At 44.8% G+C, this 20,367-nt stretch overlaps 1 protein-coding gene across 1 annotated transcript in view; it reads left to right on the forward strand.

Moving 5' to 3' along the window:
• Positions 1 to 4,001: 4,001 nt before the first annotated feature.
• The window catches only part of ADAD1 (adenosine deaminase domain containing 1), a 225,461-nt gene continuing 209,095 nt past the window's right edge, over positions 4,002 to 20,367 (forward strand). Inside the window, exons 1-2 of the mRNA XM_069743906.1 lie at positions 4,002 to 4,109; positions 19,528 to 19,689. Coding sequence (XP_069600007.1) covers positions 19,533 to 19,689 — 157 coding nt within the window. The 5' untranslated portion in view covers positions 4,002 to 4,109; positions 19,528 to 19,532. The remainder of the gene's footprint in view (positions 4,110 to 19,527; positions 19,690 to 20,367) is intronic.

Consider the following 20,367-nt stretch of genomic DNA (forward strand, 5'->3'; position numbering starts at 1 on the left):
AATGTTAGTAGTGTGTATATGCAAAATTTGGCCGTTCTATCTACTAAATTAAAGGGTTAAATGGCGGAAAAAATTGGCGTGGGCTCCCGCGCAATTTTCTCCGCCAGAGTAGTAAAGCCAGTGACTGAGGGCAGATATTAATAGCCTGGAGAGGGTCCACGGTTATTGCCCCCCCCTGGCTAAAAACACCTGCCCCCAGCCACCCCAGAAAAGGCACATCTGGAAGATGCGCCTATTCTGGCACTTGGCCACTCTCTTCCCATTCCCGTGTAGCGGTGGGATATGGGGTAATGAAGGGTTAATGCCACCTTGCTATTGTAAGGTGACATTAAGCCAAATTAATAATGGAGAGGCGTCAATTATGACACCTATCCATTATTAATCCAATAGTAGTAAAGGGTTAAAAAAAACACACACACATTATTAAAAAAAATTTTAATGAAAAAAATCACAAAGGTTGTTGTAATAATTTATTCTACGCTCAATCCACTCACTGAAGACCCTCGATCTGTAACAAAGTCAAAATAATAAACCAACAATATCCTTACCTTCCGAAGATCTGTAATGTCCAACGATGTAAATCCATCTGAAGGGGTTAAAATATTTTGCAGCCACGAGCTTTGCTAATGCAACATTGTTCGTGGCTGCAAAACCCCGGGGAATGAAGGTAAAGTAGGTCAATGACCTATATTTTCCTGCATTTGCGGTGAGGCGCCCTCTGCTGGTTGTCCTCATATGAACTCGAGCCTGGGAGCTTTCTAGGAAAGTTCCCACGATCTAGGGACAACCAGCAGAGGGCGCCTCCCAATAAAAGCTTCTACTCAATCTACAAAAAATGAAAGTCCCCACTCAGGTTCGTCATTTGCTAACAGAAATATAGGGGACTTCCACGTTACTGGAACACAAAGTCTCTGGAGAAAAGCTAAAAAGCAATCCAGCAAATTCCGTGCTCCCAAATCCAAATGCCCCCTCCTTCTAAGGGTATGTGCACACGCTGCGGATCCCATTGCGGAATTTTCCGCAGCAGATTTGATTCGTTTTTTTGTGCGGTTTCCACTGCGGTTTTAGACACCTGCGGTTTTTTAATATGTAGCAGGTGCCAAACCGCTGCGGATTCCGCACAAAGAATTGACATGCTGCGGAAAATAAACCGCAGCATTTCCGCACGTTTTTTTCCGCAGCATGTGCACAGCTGTTTTTGTTTTCCATAGGTTAACATTGTACTGTACACCGCATGGAAAACTGCTGCGGATCTGCAGCGTCAAAACCGCAGCGGATCCGCAGCAAAAACCGCAACGTGTGCACATAGCCTATGCCACACAATGTGCCTAAGCCACATTTTTGTCAGGACTGTAGCTGTGAGAGCCAGCTTAATTTACAGAATGTCGCCAGAAGCACGTGCTGGACGCAATGTACGGCACTAAATCGTACTGGGCAGTACAATGGCAGAAAAGCAATTTATACTCAACAACATCTAGTGCTACTTGTTTCTGGAAAATGCCCCCATGGAGTCAAAATCGTCACTACACCTGTAGATAAATTCCCAAAGGAGTGTAATTTCCAAAATGTGGTCACTTGGGGGTGATTCTGCTGCTCTGGAGCTTTGAGACTCTGTATGTGGAGTACGCAAACTATTCAATGAAAATCTGTGCTCCAAGAGTCAAACAGTGCTCCATCACTCCTGAGTCTCGCTGTGTGGCTAAGGCTTCTTTCACACTTGCGTCAGGACGCGGCCGTCGCTAAGCGTCGGTGCGATGTACCGACAGATGTTGTGCAAATTCGGCACAACGTGGGCAGCGGATGCAGTTTTTCAACGCATCCGCTGCCCATTCTAAAGTCCCGAGGAGGAGGGGGTGGAGTTCCGGCCGCGCATGCGCGGTAGGAAATGGCGGATGCGACGTACGAAAAAACGTTCCCTTGAACATTTTTTCATGACGACGGTCCGCCAAAACACGACGCATCCAGTGCACGACGGACGCGACGTATGGCTATACGTCGCGATCCGTCAGCAATACAAGTCTATGGGAAAAAAATGCATCCTGCGGGCACATTTGCAGGATGCTTTTTTTTCCCAAAACGACGCATTGCAACGGAGGCCAAATGACGCAAGTGTGAAAGTAGCCTAAGCCGTACTGAACAGACACATATGGGTTATTAAGTAGAAATTGTGTGACAACTTTTGGTGACATTTTTCCCATGTAAAAATGTAAATTCAAGGGTTAAGGCTATGTGCACACGTAGTCTGGGTCCACTGCGGATTTTTCCGCAGCGGATTCCAGCAGATTTGATAAATCCGCAGTGGAAAACCGCTGCGGATTTACCGCGGTTTTCCTGCAGTTTCCACTGCGGATTTACAACTGCGGTTTTCCATAAGGGCAGTTGTAAATCCGCTGCGGAAAAAACACAAAAGAAGTGACATGCTGCGGATTGTAAACCGCTGCATTTCCGCGCGTTTTTTTCCGCAGCATGTGCACGTTTTTTTTCCCCATACGTTTACATTGAACTGTAAACGCAGGGGAAACTGCTGCGGATCCGCAGCTACGGAAACGCTGTGGATCCGCAGCAAAATCCGCATCGTGTGCACACACCCTTAAACTATTTTTTGTGGTAATAATGTAATTATGTTTTCTTCACCATCCAGTATAAGGTTCTATGACTCACCTATCGTGTCAATAAGATTACATTGGCGTACATAGGATAAATTGCGTGACAAATTGAACCATTTGATTTTGCCTATTTATCCTTGGGAAAATGAAAAATTTGGGGCTAAAGCCACATTTTTTATGAGAAAGATATCAATTTTTTGTTTCACAGCTCATGTTATAAAATTATTTGACGCTCCTGTGGCATCAAGGTGCTAACTACACGTCTAGATAAATTCCTTGCGGAGTGTAGTTTCCAAAATGGGGTCACTTGTTGGGGTTCAACTGTTTAGGCACATCAGTGGCTCTCCAAATGTAACATGGCACTCACAGACAATTGCATCAAAGTATAGCTAAAAAACGTTGTTCCTTCCATTCGGAGCTTGGCAGTGCACCCAAACAGTAGTCTCCTACCACACATGGGATGTCTGAGTACTCCTCAGTAGTGTTCTACCACATATGGGTATCGGGAGAGATTGCACATCTAATTTTGGATTCCATTTTCTCCTGTTACCCTAGTGAAAATAAAATACGTTGCAGTGGGGAAAAATGTTTTTTTTTTTTTTTTTCATCTTCACGGTTCAGTGTTATGAACTCCTGTGACGCACCTGTGGGTTTAAGGTGCTCACCATACCTCTAGATAAATTCCTTCAGGCTCAACCATTTTGGAAGCTAGACCCCTCAGGGAGCTTATCTAGCTGTGCGGTGAGCACTTTGAAACCATGACGATGAGCGGTGAAAATAAAAAATCATTTTTCCCACAATTGGTTTTTTTTTTAACCACAAATTTTGCATTTTCGCAAGGGTAACAGCAGAAACTGAACCTCAAAATTTGTTGTGGAGCATCTCCTGAGTACACCGCTACTGCAGTGCAGATTTCACTGGACTGGTTTGAGAGTGCCATGTCATATTGTCAGACACCCTGAGGTGCCAGAACAGCAGTACCCCCCATAAGTGACCCCATTTTTACCAATTACACCTCTCAGTAAATTCAGCTAGGGGCGCAGTGATCATATTGACACACAGGTAGATCACAGAATTGTATATCATTGGTCAGTGAAGAAAATATCATCTACATTTTTACCATCGAGATTGTGTGCTAGCCACAAATTTTGTTTGTGTGTGTGGGCACATAGCTTATCACGACAACTCTCTCTCCCTGCCAGCCATGGCATGGTACACCATGTGGCCGCCTAATGCCCCTTTGCCATGGGCACACATATTTGTGGAAGAAGCAAAGTTCCGGCTGCACCGGGGTGAGGACAGAGGGCTAGAACAGAAACACATTCGTTCGTATCCTTCCCCTCAAGGGACTACTTTTATTGCGCACATGGCAGTCACGGATACTCCGCCTAGATCACGTGCGGGGTATGGTTTTCCGCCATTGGCTGGGAGCTCAGTTCAGGTGGTTGGTGTCCTGAAGGAGAGGTGCGCTTGGCTGGAGCTGCGTGGAGGCTGCACTGTGAGGTAATGTATGTCATTGTCACAGTGTGTGCGTGGGTCAGGTGTATACGTACGGGGCCTTTGGTGAAGTAATAAAAGCACTATCATTGCCGGTTTTCCCGCCTAATCGTAGGAGTCGGTTTAGCGAAGGGATACACGCTCCTGGACTCGTTCCTCTGTATGGAGGGGCAGCTTGTAGTCGGGTGACGGAACGCACAGTCCTCTCAGGGACCCCAAACGTGTTCGTACATGCACGAGTTACCTGCTGGGCTGTAGGGAGCCCGAGCACAATATGGCACCGCCAGGGTGAGGGTCTGTAGGGACGCGCGTGTATTGGGCAGCCCCTGTGGCACTGGCGCCATCATCCAGATGCAGACTGATGAAGCATGAGCCTGACCACACCTGTGACCTGCCGCATGTGCTGATGACATGTTATGTGGCAGGACCAGGCATCTGACAGGGCTGGGCAGACACTTGCCACCATGTAGCCCACTCCTAGTGGGACCACTAAAAGCTCAGGGTGACTGGGTTAGAGGAGGGACTCTACAGCATTACATCTGATGAGTGTCCATGTAGTGACTTGTGAAATATTGATTGCATGACACCATTTGGAAGAAACAAATTCTGGATTTTTGGTCACAGTTTAAATTTTCCTGTCTGCATACACGGAATATGACACTTGGAACTTGTGTATATATATATATATATATATATATTTTTTTTTTTTACAGCAAAATTACACTATGACCTGAGTACAATGCTAACGTTGATTTTTTTTTTTTTTACAGGTATAACAAAAATAAATAAAACACAATAATAAAATACAGTTCAGCAGGTGCCCTAATGCAAATACATGTAAAAGCAGCTGCCAAAAATATACTACTCGCAGAAAAATGGTAATTAAATTGAACACCGAATGGCATTATTGAAAGGGTTAAAATATTTTGGGGCCCTTGATCTCACACTGCAGACAAACCGATAGCGCTGCCCCATATCTAACTCGAGTCACTCCAGCCTGACCCAAAAGGGTTCTGGGCATCAGAACTGGCAGCAAAGTAGGCAAATAGCCAATTCTGACAGAGCAGTATGTGTGATGTGAGGAATCAGAAGTCTAGTCACATAGAATGACTGTAGACTTGTAGCTTTAAGGGGATAGCCAGGGTTACATATGCTTCACGGCGTTCAGAGGTTCAGCTCAGTGTAGCGCACAGGATAAATGTGATTTAAAATGTTCCCAACAAAAGATTCAACAAATTCTGAGCTCCCAAATCGCCTACTTCTTGCTGAGCCCAGTGTGTCTTTACCACATTTAGTGGCCACATGTTTTGCAGAAGGAGGGGTATAATTCCCAAAATAAGGTCGCTTGAGGGTGTTATTCTGCTCTTCTAGCAGTTAGAGGCTCTGCATATGGAATCCACCAGCTATTCTAGGAAAATGTGCACTCCGTCCCTCTCGAGTTTCGCTGCGTGGCTAAGGAGCAGCTTAAAGCCACATGTGGTATTTCCACATTTAGCAGAAATTGTGGTGAGTTTTGTTGCCATTTTTACCCATTTTTTTTTTCATGTGAGAATGTATAACCTAGGGCTAAAACAAAATTTTCGTGATTAAAAAAAATATTTAATTTTTCTTCACTGACCAATGGTATAATATTCTGTGACACACCGGTGGTGTCAATATGATCACTACACCCTTAGGCCAGTTTCACACGTCACTGTCTTGGTACGTTTTGTGACAGTTTTTTCACGTACTGGAGACACTTGACACACCTAGACCCATTCAAATGAGGTCACTGTGACAGCTTGAACTGCCGCGACCTCATCACTTGCACTCTTCCACGGTCCTGAGGTGGCAGGAGTTCATGCTGGCAGCGAGCACAGACTCGGTGACGTCACTGCTAGTTACTGAACCTGTGCCCGCTGCTTCTTACTCATTCCCCAGTAGTTTACAGCTGGAGCGGTCACATCTTGGCACCACTCCGGTTGTAAACTGTACATTCCCCAGATATGGATTACACCGTGGGACTGAGCGCCGGACAGGTATGTTATATTTTTGGTTTGTTATTTTTACTTTTACAGGAGATCAAGAGCGTCGCTTGGATTACCAGTATAATAAAGATGGCAAAACTGTGTGGTGTAGAATTTCATTAAAATTCTTTATTCTTACTGTGTGGTGTTTATTTAACCCTTTACCAACTATAGGATTAGTAATGGATAGGTGTCTTATTGGCACCTCTCCATTACTAAGCTGGGCATAATGTCACCTTACAATAGCAAGGATACATTAACTCCTCATTACCCCGCTTGCCACCACTCCAGGGCAAGTGGGAAGAACCGGGCAAAGATTCAGATTTGGCACATCTAAGAGATGTGCTGTTTCTGGGCAGCTGCGATCAGCTGTTTAGGCTGGGGGGGGGAGGGGGCCATATCCATGACCCCTTACCAGCCTGAGAATAGCAACCTGCACCTGTGTTTTGCCAGGTTGGTTTAATAACATAGGTTGGACCCCACGTCAAGTTTTCCATATCAGGATTTGTGAAACCGCCCTTGGATGAATTTGAGAGGTGTAATTTGTAAAATGGGATCCTTTATGGGTGGATTCTGCTGTTCTGGCACCTCAGGGGCTCTTTCAGTTGGTCATGGCACCCGTAAACCATAGTAGTAAAATCTGCATTATAATATGGTGTTCCTTCTGAGTTTTGTGCCTCAACAGTCGTCCCGATTTACATATTGATGCAATCAGGAGAAATTGCACAACGAACTGAGAAGTCCATTTTTTTTCCTTTTAGCCCTTATAAAAATTTGGGGCTAAAACAACATTTTAGCAGTACAAATTTAATAATTCTTTCCAGGTCATCAATCCTGATGGCACCATGGAGGACGTCCTTCTTATCCTTACTCGGCCAGGAAACAATGAGAGGTTAAAAGGACCATCCCATCTCCACTCCTCAGTGTCTTTTCTAAGTACCACACCAGGATCGATGCAACAAAAATGTATTCTTTATACAAACATTCATCACATTAATATAGAATTCCTCAGAAGGGAGGGAACTAGCCATGCTGTAATGATGGATTCCTGGAAACACAATTTCCGGTAGGTATAATTACCGCTTTCCAGGTCCTCAATCCAGACTGCACCATGGAGAGTTCCCAAGTATAGTGACCTAGGGTGGGACCAGTGCATGAAGAACCGTCCTACCGAAGGCCACTTGCGCCGAGAGTACATCTAGCTTATGTCTCGAGCAGGTATTCAGATTTGATTATGTTGAGGCCCTACGTATCTGATCCACTGGTGCCCCACCTTTTTCTGCCCATGAGGTAGCAATGGCCCTAGTTGAATGGACACTAAGAGTTTCTGGGGAGACCTTCCCTCAGCCTCGTCGGCCATACCAATTGTGGATCTGATCCACCTAGCTATTGTGGATTTTGCCGCTCTCTTTCCTCTATTTAACCTGCCCAAATTGCATGAATAAGTTTGTGTGCTCTCTCCAGTCCCTAAGTGCCTCTTAAGTAGTGGAGAACCGTTTCCTTAACATCTAGACAATGAAAGTGATGGTTTCTAGGGTGCTGGCAAAAGGAGAGGAGACCGACTTCCTGGTTCATGTTTGGGGTTAATACTACTTTAGGGAGAAACGCTGGGTCGAGACTCAAGACCAGTCAGTCCTCAAATATCCGTAAATGTATCCCTTATAGATAGGACCTGCAATTCTCCTATTTTGGCCAATGTAATTGCTACTAGGAAAGCCTTTTTAAATGAGCTTACTAATGTCCATATCATTTACTGGTTCATATGGATGTTTGCAAAGCGCGTTGAGCAACAGGTTTAGATTCCAAGGCCTCAGTCTCTGTGTACCTCTGGAGAACCTAGCTATCCAGGGGTCGGTAGATAGGGGAGAGTCGAAAAATACGATAAGGGCTGAAATCTGTACCCTCCGAGTACTTGGTCTAAGACCCTTGTTGAAAACTCTGCAGTAAATTAAGAATTGTGGGAATGTCCAGGTGAGATGTATCTACCGATGACTCCCCGCAGTAAATGCAGAAGTACTTCTAAATCTTATTATATATAGCAGAGGTTACAGGTTTCCTGTTTGCTTGAAGGGTAGATATCACATCGTTGGACAATCCTCAGGATCCATGCTGATAGCTGAAGAATGTCCAGATTGTGGTGGATAACTGGGACCTCGTATAGGAGGTCTTTTCTTGGGAGGAGGATGGGGTCTTCTACTGTCATCTTAGCAGAGGAATCATCTCTTCGGCCAGAAGGGCACCACCAAGATGATCTTCGTCCTTTCTTCCTGTACTTTCCTCAGTACTCTCAAAACCAGAGGAAGAAGGGAAATACGTAGGAAAGCTTCTCTCCCCATTGTTGGGACATTGCATCAACGCCTACGGAACCATCTAGGGGGTTTTCTCTGGATGCGAATAGATCCACTCGTGGAAACCCCCAGCGTTGACACAGCATGCCGAACACTTCGTCGTACAATTTCTACTCCGACGGGGATATCTTCTGCCTGCTCAAGAAGTCTGCCACCTGGTTCCTGGATCCTTCCAGGTGTACTGCAGAGACTGATACCACCGTCCTTTCCGCCCATTTGAAAATCTTCCTTACTAGGTCTTGCAGGGCAGGATGTTTTGACCGCCGCCCCCCCCCCCCCCCCCCCCTTGGTGGCGAAAGAATGCCACCATCGTTGTGTTGTCAGACAGGATCTCTACATGTCTGCCCCTGACAGTCGACTGAACCTCTATTAGCGCCTTCCATACTACATACAGTTCCCTGAAGTTCGAGGATCTGGATCCTATCTCTAGATTCCACTCTCGATGGGAGTATCTTCCTTCCAAATGGCCGCCCCAGCCCAGCTAACTTGTCAGTGGTGATCACGGTGCAAGGGGAAAGAATCCAGGGAACTCCCACCTGGAGGTTTTCCATAGTGGTCCACCTTCGTAGAGATTCCCTCACCAAGAGAGATAGGGGTATCGGTGTCCATTTACGCTTGTCCCAGGCAGATAGAACTGCGCCCTAGAGGGGATACAAGAGATCACCAGTCCTAGCTTCTCTGATGGAGCAGCGGCTTCCCATAAATTGGTGGATTTTTTTTTTTTCCTTCATAGCGATCTGCTTTTCTTCTGGTAAGAAAGATGTTCTTAGTTGGGAGTCTAGAAGAAACCCTAGGAATCTCTTACTGGATTCTGGAAAGAGATCCGACTTCTCCCAATTTGTGACCCATCCCAGCCTCTGAAGTGTGGTAATCGAGGTCTTGTAGTGCTCCATGAGTTGTTCCTTGGAGCTGGCTATGATCTGGATGTCGTCTAGGTAGGGAACTATGATGATATCCAGTTTCCTTAGGTAGGCGACTAACTCCGCCACTAGCTTGGTGAATACCCTGGGCGCTGAAGCTAGGCCAAAGGGAAGACAATGGGACTGCTAATGACGAATTCTTCTCCTGGACCGTCAGAGCAAACTTTAGGCATCCTTGAAATGAAGCACAGGCGAGAACGTGAAGGTACGTGTTAAGTTTAGGGTACACCACCGCATTCCTGTCTATAAGGGGAATTGTAGATCTGATGGACCATCTTGAACTGTTTGTATTTCATGCAGCGGTTCAGGCGTTTTAAATTTATAAGCGGCTTGCTCCTGAGGGTTTTTTTTACCAAGAAGAGACTAGAGTAATGGCCCTTGCACTTTTCCTTCTGGGCACCGGGACTACTGCCCCGATCTTTAGGAGATCCTGGACATCTGTCCACATGGGGGAAATGGCTGACTGAAGGTGGGAGTTTATGATGAACCTCACTGGGGGGAGTTGCGTTTCCTGAAATCTCCTGCCAGCCCCCCAGTAATTGGCTAGCCGTCCCCCCACACTCACACCATCACTTTCTACCTGAGCCTGAACTAAAAATTGAGTCCTTACCCCTACCTCCTTTGAGGTAGCTCCATCTGCCCGTTTTGCCCTTTCCTTTATAGCCTGACCTCTGGCTTGGTTTGGGCTTACGAAGGGGCTGACATTTCTTTGGTTTCTCCTTGCGGAACCCTTTGTTTTTGTCTGATGCCTTTTTTAGGATATCGTCTAGTACAGGCCCAAATACTTTAATACTTGAGAAGGGAGTGGAACACAGCTTGTTTTTGGACTGCGTGTCCCCTGACCATGTTTTTAGCCAATTATCTCTCTGCGTGACATTGGATAAAGACCCATTCCTGGCTGCGAATCTTAACAGATTCTGCTCATGTGCCAGCCAAGAATCCGGTTGCTAGCTTCAGGAGGGGAAGGGATTTCAGGATGGTGTCCCTGGGGGTCTTGGACCTCAGGTGTTCCTCCAAGACGTCGACCCATAAATGCATAGATCGAGCCACCGAGGTTGCCGCTATGTTAGCCCGAATTATGACTGCCGAGGGTTCCCAGGTTCCCTTTAGGAGGCCGTCTGCCTTTTCCATGGGTTCTTTCAGGTTGGAGGAGTCATCGAACAGTATTGAGGTCCTCTTCGCCACCTTGGCTACTGGAAAATCGATCTTGGGTATGTCTTCCCAGGCTTTTATGTCCTCTGCCTCAAAGGGAAGGCGAAGTTTGAAGTCTCTGACAATAACCAGTCTCTTCCGCATCCTCCTATTCCTCCATGATCATTGAGCAAATGTGGCTGTTGACCGGGAAGACTCTATTCCTCTGGGACCGTAACCCTCCAAACATCTCGCCCTGTACGGAGAAGGGTTTGGGGGTTTCCTCCACCTGCATGGTATTACTTACTGCATGGAGGAGTTCGTCTATGAACTCAGAGGAAAAAAAAAAAAGATATCTTTTCCTTCCCTCTGGCGGGTCGGTCCCTTTTTCCTGGTCGGATTTATCCCACATATTCTCTTCAGAGAACACTTCTATTTCCCTCGGTCTTTTACGGGAACCAATTTGGGAATCGGGCACGGAGGCATGCACCTGGATTAGCCCTGAAATCGAGGCCTGGACCTCTTTTCTGATTGTGGACCTCATGTCTGATAGCAAAGCAGTCTGCTCTTCTCTATTAAAGGGAACCTGTCACCCCCAAAATCGAGGGTGAGGTAAGCCCACCAGCATCAGTGGCTTATCTACAGCATTCTGTAATGCTGTAGATAAGCCCCAGATGTATCCTAAAAGATGAGAAAAAGAGGTTATATTATACTCAAGGGCGGTCCACTTCGATGGATGTCCCTGTCCGGTGCCTCCCATCTTCATCAGATGACGTCCTCTTCTGGAGCTGCAGTGTGAAGAACCGCGACGCCCATCGGATTGGACCACCCGCCCAGGTGAATATAATATAACCTCTTTTTCTCATCTTTTAGGTTACATCGGGGGCTTATCTACAGCATCCCAATTATAACTGAAACTCTAATCCCAACAGTAACCCTAACCACACCTCTAACCCTGACACACCCCTAATCCCAACCCTATTCCCAACTGTAAATGTAATCTAAACCGTAACTTTAGCCCCAACCCTAACTGAAGCCTTAACCCTAGCCCTAATGGGAAAATGGAAATACATTTTTTTAGTGTTTCCCTAACTAAGGGGGTGATGAAGGGGGGGGTTTGATTTACTTTTATAGCGGGTTTTTTAGCGGATTTTTATGATTTGCAGCCGTCACACACTGAAAGACGCTTTTTATTGCAAACATTTTTTTTTTTTTTGCGTTACCACATTTTGAGAGCTATAATTTTTCCATATTTCGGTCCACAGAGTCATGTGAGGTCTTGTTTTTTGCGGGACGAGTTGACGTTTTTATTGGTAACCTTTTCGGGCACGTGACATTTTTGATCGCTTTTTCCGATTTTTGTGAGGCAGAATGACCAAAAACCAGCTATTTATGAATTTCTTTTGGGGGAGGCGTTTATACCGTTCCGCGTTTTGTAAAATTGATAAAGCCGTTTTATTCTTCGGGTCAGTACGATTACAGCGACACCTCATTTATATCATTTTTTTATGTTTTGGCGCTTTTATACGATAAAAACTATTTTATAGAAAAAATAATTATTTTGGCATCGCTTTATTCTGAGGACTAACTTTTTTATTTTTTTGCTGATGATGCTATATGGCGGCTCGTTTTTTAAGGACAAGATGATGTTTTCAGTGGTACCATGGTTATTTATATCTGTCTTCTTGATCGCATGTTATTCCACTTTTTGTTCGGCGGTATGATAAAGCGTTGTTTTTTGCCTCGTTTTTTTTTTTTTCTTACGGTGTTTACTGAAGGGGTTAACTAGTGGGACAGTTTTATAGGTCAGGCCGTTACGGACGCGGCGATACTAAATATGTGTACTTTTATTGTTTTTTTGTTTTTTTAGTATTATTTAGATAAATGTATTTATGGGAATAATATATATATTTTTTTCATTATTTAGGATTTTTTTTTTAATACACATTTGGAAATTTTTTTTTTTTTTTACTTTGTCCCAGGAAGGGGGACATCACAGATTGGTGATCTGACAGTTTGCACAGCACTCTGTCAGATCACCGATCTGTCTCAGAGCACTGCAGGCTTCACAATGCCTGCTCTGAGCAGGTTCTGTGAAGCCACCTCCCTCCCTGCAGGACCCGGATGCCGTGGCAATCTTGGATCCGGGCCTGCTACAGGGAGGGAGGTAGGGAGACCCTCGCAGCAACACGATCACATCGCGTTGCTGTGGGGGGCTCAGGGAAGCCCGCAGGGAGCCCCCTCCCTGCGCGATGCTTCCTTGTGCCACTGGCACATCGCGATCATGTTTGATCGCGGTGTGCCGGGGGTTAATGTGCCGGGGGCGGTCCGTGACCGCTCCTGGCACATAGTGCCGGATGTCAGCTGCGATAGGCAGCTGACACCCGGCCGCGCTCCCCCCGAGAGCGCGGCCGATCGCGTATGACATACTATCCCGTCGGTGGTCATAGCGGCCCACCCCACCTCGACGGGATAGTACGTCTAATGTCAGAAAGGGGTTAAGGATGGCTTGTTTCACCTGCATGGAGAGCTCCTTTGACCGCATGTTTAATTCACAGCAAAACCTTCCAAATGCAAGCACCACACCTCAGATCAACTCCAGGGCTTTTATCTGCTTAATTGAGAATGACATAACAAAGGGATTACCCTCACCTGTCAATGAAATAGCCTTGGAGTCAATTGTCCAATTAGTTTTGGTCCCTTTAAAAACAGGGTGGCACATGTTAAGGAGCTTAAACTCCTAAACCCTTCATCCAATTTTAATGTGGATACCCTCAAATGAAAGCTGAAAGTCTGAACTTCAACTGCATCTGAATTGTTTTGTTTAAAATTCATTGCGGTAATGTCTATAACCAAAATTAGAAAAATGTTGTCTCTGTCCAAATATATATGGACCTAACTGTACATACATACATATTCTAGAATACCCGATGCGTTAGAATTGGGCCACCATCTAGTAACAATATAATTCGTTCATCTTATCTCTTAATATGTGCTGGCATTAGTATGCATACTTGTAATTGGCTAAGGCCTCTTTCACATTTCCGTCTTTTTGAAGACGTTGCAATGCATCGTTCTGTGCAAAAAACGCATCCTGCAAAGTTGCCCGCAGCATACGTTTTTTGCACATAGACTTGTATTACCGACGCATTGCGACGTATGGATACACGTTCCATATGTCGTGCACTGGATGCGTCGGTAATTGGCGGACCGTCATCACAAAAAAAGTTCAATGTAACATTTTTTTTTTTGTGCGACGCGTCCGCCATTTTCGATCGCACATGCGCGGCCAAAACTCTGCCCCCTCCTCTCCGGACTGCATCCGCTGCCCACTTCGTGCAAAAACTTCACAACGTACGTTGGTACATCAGCCCGACGCATTGCGACGGGCCCGTAACGACGGAAATGTGAAAGAGGCCTTAGTTAACACCCTACTTGTGGTCTAGGAGTCGTACTAGCCTCTAAGGCTAAGTTCACATTAGCATTTCTGTGCGCAGCGTATCATCTGCATGCACAAACGCATGCTTACGCCTGCAAATCATCTTGTGCATGATGCAAATAAAAACGCTGCGTGTGCATGCGTTTTGGCATGTGTTTGTGTTTATGCGCATGGTGGAGGCGGTGACATCATTTTCTGGATATGCGCAGTCTAAAGTACGCATGCGTATCGAAAGCATTCGCATGCGTGTCATTGTGAACCAATGCGTTACAATAGACTAATGCATATTTTTTTACGCAATCAACTGCATACGGACGATTGCGCAATATTTGATGCGACAAAAAATGCAAAACGACCCATGTGTATGCTGTTGTGAATTCCGCTCTTGGGCTCCCTCCGGTGGTTGTAAGTGGCACTTCTGTGAGTTCTGCTCTTGGGCTCCCTCTTGTGGTTTCTAGTGGTATGGCTGCTTCTTGGAGTTAGCTGTCATCAGCTGCCTCCACTTATCGTCTCTTCTGCTCTGCTATTTAGGCCTGGCTCTTTCCTTCAGCCAGTGCCACTTGTAAATGGTTCCTGGTTGGATTCACATCTCTTTGGAGTTCCCTGTTATCCTGACCAGTTCAGCTAAGCTAAGTTTTTGCTTGCTCTTTTCTGTCCATAGATTGTGGACTTATCCGTTCTGTGCTTTCTATGTTTGTCCAGCTTATCAGTATGAATTAATTCTGTCTTGCTGGAAGCTCTGGGAAGCAGATTTACCCTCCACACCTTAGTCAGGTGTGGAGATTTTTGTAAACTCTGCGTGGATTTTTTGTAGAGTTTTATACTGACCGCACAGTATTCCATCCTGTCCTATCTATTTAGCTAGACTGGCCTTCTGTGCTCATCCTGGTTTCATTCTGTGTATGTCTTTTCCATCTCCACTCAGTCATTATTTGTGGGGGGCTAATTTATCCTTTGGGGATTTTCTCTGAGGCAAGATAGCTTTCCTGCTTCTATCTTTAGGGGTAGTTAGCTCTTAGGCTGTGACGAGATGCCTAGGGAGAGTTAGGAGAATTACACGGCTACTTCTAGTGTTGTGTTGAGCTTAGGGACTGCGGTCAGTACAGTTACCACGTCCTTCAGAGCTCGTTCCATGTTGCTCCTAAACAACCAGATCATAACAGTATGCATCCGCAAGCAAACACATGCAAAAGCAGATGCCTGCATACACCATGTAGATATGGACGCATGCGGATATATGCAGATCATATGCTGCGCACAGAAATGCTAATGTGAACCCGGCCTAGGTTTTGTTTCTCTTTTTATGTTTTTACACAAAGGCATTCCTAAACCCCCTTATCTGATCAGGAACTCCATCTTGGAAGGATAGAAATACATGTAGAAAGAAACTAAAATGAATTCAGGTTAGATAAAATATAAATCCTGCTCTAACAATACATACTGAAAGTTATTGATGCCATCCTGTGAGCATGGTCTCAGAAGCTTTCTGTGGCTTAGTGACCCAAGGTTTGCCATTATGACCCCAGGTCACCATGACAACAATTGCGCATATATATATATATATATATATATATATATATATATATATATATATATATATATATAATATATATATATATATAATATATATATATATATATATATATAATATATATATATATATATATATATATATATATATATTATAATTGTCTAAGGGTTTTTCTGTCTGTCTGCCCTGGAAATCCCGCGTCTCTGATTGGTCGAGGCCTGGCGGCCTCGACCAATCAGCGACGGGCACAGTATCGACGTAGAAATCCCGCGTCTCTGGTCGAGGCCGCCAGGCCTCGACCAATCAATCAGCAACGGGCACAGCGACGATGATGTCATAAAGGACGTAGAAATCCTACGTTTCTGATTCGGCGACGGGCACAGTATTGACGTAGATGTCATAATGGTTGCCATGGCGACGATGATGTCATAAAGGTTGCCTCGACCAATCAGCGACGGGCACAGTCTGCCACGAATTCTGGAATCATCATTGTCCATATACTACGGGGACATGCATATTCTAGAATACCCGATGCGTTAGAATCGGGCCACAATCTAGTATGTGTGTGTATATATGTATATATATACAGGAGAAGATGACACAGGTATATTCTGTATACAGGAGGAGATGACACAGGTATATACTGTATACAGGCGGAGATGACACAGGTATATACTGTATACAGGAGGAGATGACACAGATATATACTGTATACAGGAAGAGATGACATAAATATATACTACATTCAGGAGGAGATGAGACACAGGTATATACTATATACAGGAGGAGAGGACATACAGGTATATACAGGAGGAGGTGACACACAGGTATATGGTATATACAGGAGGAGGTGACACACAGGTATATGGTATATACAGGAGGAGGTGACACACAGGTATATGGTATATACAGGAGGAGATGACACACAGATATATACTACTAGATTGTGGCCCGATTCTAACGCATCGGGTATTCTAGAATATGCATGTCCCCGTAGTATATGGACAATGATGATTCCAGAATTCGCGGCAGACTGTGCCCGTCGCTGATTGGTCGAGGCAACCATTATGACATCTACGTCGATACTGTGCCCGTCGCTGATTGGTCGAGGCGAATTTGCGGCAGACTGCCCGTCGCTGATTGGTCGAGGCAACCTTTATGACATAATCGTCGCCATGCTGTGCCCATCGCTGATTGGTCGAGGCCTGACGCGGGATTTCCAGGACAGACAGACGGAAAAACCCTTAGGCAATTATATATATAGATATACAGGAGGAGATGACATGCAGGTATATACTATATACAGGAGGAGATGACAAGCAGGTATATACTATATACAGGAGGAGATGACACGCAGGTATATACTATATACAGGAGGAGATGACACGCAGGTATATACTATATACAGGAGGAGATGACACGCAGGTATATACTATATACAGGAGGAGATGACACGCAGGTATATACTATATACAGGAGGAGATGACACGCAGGTATATACTATATACAGGAGGAGATGACACGCAGGTATATACTATATACAGGAGGAGATGACACGCAGGTATATACTATATACAGGAGGAGATGACACGCAGGTATATACTATATACAGGAGGAGATGACACGCAGGTATATACTATATACAGGAGGAGATGACACGCAGGTATATACTATATACAGGAGGAGATGACACGCAGGTATATACTATATACAGGAGGAGATGAAACGCAGGTATATACTATATACAGGAGGAGATGACACGCAGGTATATACTATATAAGGATACACAATCCCTAACGAACAGAGCCACATAGTAACACAGCAGAACCCAATAAACAATTATAAGGTCCCTGTATGCAATACGGACTATCAGCCCCTATCATTAATACAAATACACATAAGTCCACACAACAAAATGTCTAAAGGGTCCAAGTAATATATAGAAAATTATAATTTATTAGTTAAAAACGACCAAAACAAGGGTCAGACAACAACTTGTCAGAGGAAAATATGCAAAAGATTGAACATACATTGTGGAATATTGTAAATGTCAGAACACACCGGGACATTGGAAATAAATGAGGTCCGAAATGCGCGTTGGGGCGGACGGACCGGTTCATTGGTATGCTGGTGCCGGGTATCGCCTATATTCTAGTAATTATGGTTATGATATTATTTTGAGGCGGTTGCCTTATACTAAGCATGGTGCTGTGGTTACTCACTGCGGCACTGAAGGGCTGTAATTGTTATTAACCCTTTTGCTTGTTCGGGTTTATATGGTTAAATTGTGCTCTTGCCCTTACATTAGGTTACAGTTTTTCTGCCTCATTTATTTCCAATGTCCCGGTGTGTTCTGACATTTACAATATTCCACAATGTATGTTCAATCTTTTGCATATTTTCCTCTTACACGTTGTTGTCTGACCTTTTTTTTGGTTGTTTTTAACTAATAAATTGTAATTTTCTATATATTACTTGGACCCTTTAGTCATTTTGTTGTGTGGACTTTTGTGCTTTTTTATATACAGAAGGAGATGACATACAGGTATATACTATATGCAGAAGGAGAGGACATTCAGGTATATAGTGAGGGGAAAATGACAGGTGAGAGGCCAAAATGACAGGTGTTAGGGGGGAAAATGAGGAGTGAGGGGGCAAATGAGCGTGAGAGGGAAAATGAGAGAAGTGAGGTGCTATAACTCATCAGTTAGTTACTATGCCCGGGCAACGCCGGGCTCTTCAGCTAGTAATTTATAAGCACAACAAAGGTTTACCAGAGATTATTCTCTTGGGTTGTGTACATGGTCTCCAGCATGATTTTGCCAGATAATAAGCAGAAGGTGTCATGTAAGGTAAAACAAGAATGTCCTGTTCTGATCCCTTATCTTTGCATCTACTATGTAGTATAGGCGAGAGCTGAGTGTGATTACGAAAACTTCCAGGTCTCTGCTTTGGCCCTATCTCTATGAGGTTGGGGCCGAACTGGTAAAGGATAGCTGCAGACAACTTTATAATACCGCTCAGTTCTGCTTTATTCACAATCCTCCCACACGGAGTGCCATGAGTGAATATCTGGATGTATTTGTAATTACTCAGCTTTGCTATATACTGTAGTTGTAGAGATCAGAGCTGTCCATCATTACATCTCACACTAGAAGTCATGTTCTTCTGACAGGTCAGGCAAGATTAGGTGCAGACAGGACAGGATCAAGTTCAGGGAACACCGGAACAAGGAACCCTTATAACTAGGTAGCATGAAACGCACTGATTACTAAAGTTGTTAAGGCATCTCCCAGTAGGGGAGGGTGCCTTAAATATCAAATGTGTTAGGCTTCTTTCACACTAGCGTCGGAATCTCCCCGTCGCAATGCGTCGGGGAGAGATTCCGACGCTAGCGTTTAACGCTTTGCACAATGGGTGCAGCGGATGCATTTTTCCGGCGCATCCGCTGCCCCATTGTAAGGTGCGGGGAGGTGGGGGCGGAGTTCCGGCCGCGCATGCGCGGTCGGAAAAAGCGGTCCGTCGGGAGAAAAAAACGTTACATATAGGGTTTTTTTCCCCGACTGTCCGCCAAAGCACGACGCATCCGTCGCAAGATGGATGCGAAGTGTGCAAATGCGTCGCCAATAGAAGTCTATGGAGAAAAAACGCATCCTGCAAGCACTTTTGCAGGATGCGTTTTTTCTGCAAAACGACGCATTGTGACGGATTTACAAAAAACGCTAGTGTGAAAGTACCCTTACATGCCCAGGGAGCGTCTCTGCTGTGAGTAGAAAAGGGACTTGTGCTGACGCTGTTCTAACATAATCTACACATTACATGATAATATCTCCACAACGGAGATGAGAAAATAAAAAAATATGTTTAATTCCGCTTTGCAGCCAGTAGTCCATGAAGTGGCCAGTTTAACAGGCTATAACTTGTGAAAGGTACTCTTTTTAAGCATTTGTTGTATAAAATGAGATGGGCCTGTTCATTGGCTTTAACAAGTTTATTTAAAAGGAAATATAAATGGTGGCTTATAATAGTTTTACCATTTTTTGTTACAGATAATATGTCGGGAAACAATTGTTGGAATCAGAATTCTAAGGTTCCTAGTTTTGCTCAGATACTACAGAGAAATTTGCCTCCTGTGATCCAGACTGCAGCATCGGTGCCTTCAGCATACTGTGAAACCCACGATGGAGTTTCTAAAATTTCTCCGGTGACAGGTAGAATGGATTGCAATCTCTTTTCATGTACAGGTGATGTGTAGAAAGCATGCTTGTATGAAAATGCATGTGCCCAATCCTGGACTTTGGTAGGAAAGAGATTTTCTCATTATACTGTAATTAGGTACCATCTTTACAATAGGCCACTTATTTTTAATATGTGTGTAACATGTAAACCTGGGAGTTTTGTGCATCTGTTTTCATGCTGAATGTAGTTGTAATAGACCGCAACATAGGGTGTGTTCTTGTGTATTACGAAGCAGTAGCAACAGTGCCTAACCCTCATATATTCTGCTCTCTCTCCAGGTGTCACCTCCCTCTCTGCAGGCTGTGAGTGCAGCTTACAGGAGATCACAGGGACTGTGTGGGAGGGGGAGACACAGCAGGAGAAGCACACAGGGCAGTGTGTGAGGAGCAGAGGATGTGTGCCTGCTTGGAGCATTGAGGGCTTCTTCTGTCCTGCGATAGAGAGCACGGGGCTATTATAAAATGGCAGCTAGTCACACCTACAGCAGTGAATTGTGCAGCCCACAGAGGCGTGCCCAGCTCATTGCTGCTGCAATGTTACAGATAGGGTCAGCGCCGGTCTATTATCCCCTATGTCCATGGGGTGCCGTAATCTGACACTGATAGTGCCCTGCTACTGCTGCAAAACCAAGATGTCAGCCCCCAGTGCAT

The sequence above is a fragment of the Ranitomeya imitator genome, chromosome 1, assembly GCF_032444005.1.
Source record: "Ranitomeya imitator isolate aRanImi1 chromosome 1, aRanImi1.pri, whole genome shotgun sequence".
NCBI lineage: Eukaryota > Metazoa > Chordata > Amphibia > Anura > Dendrobatidae > Ranitomeya > Ranitomeya imitator.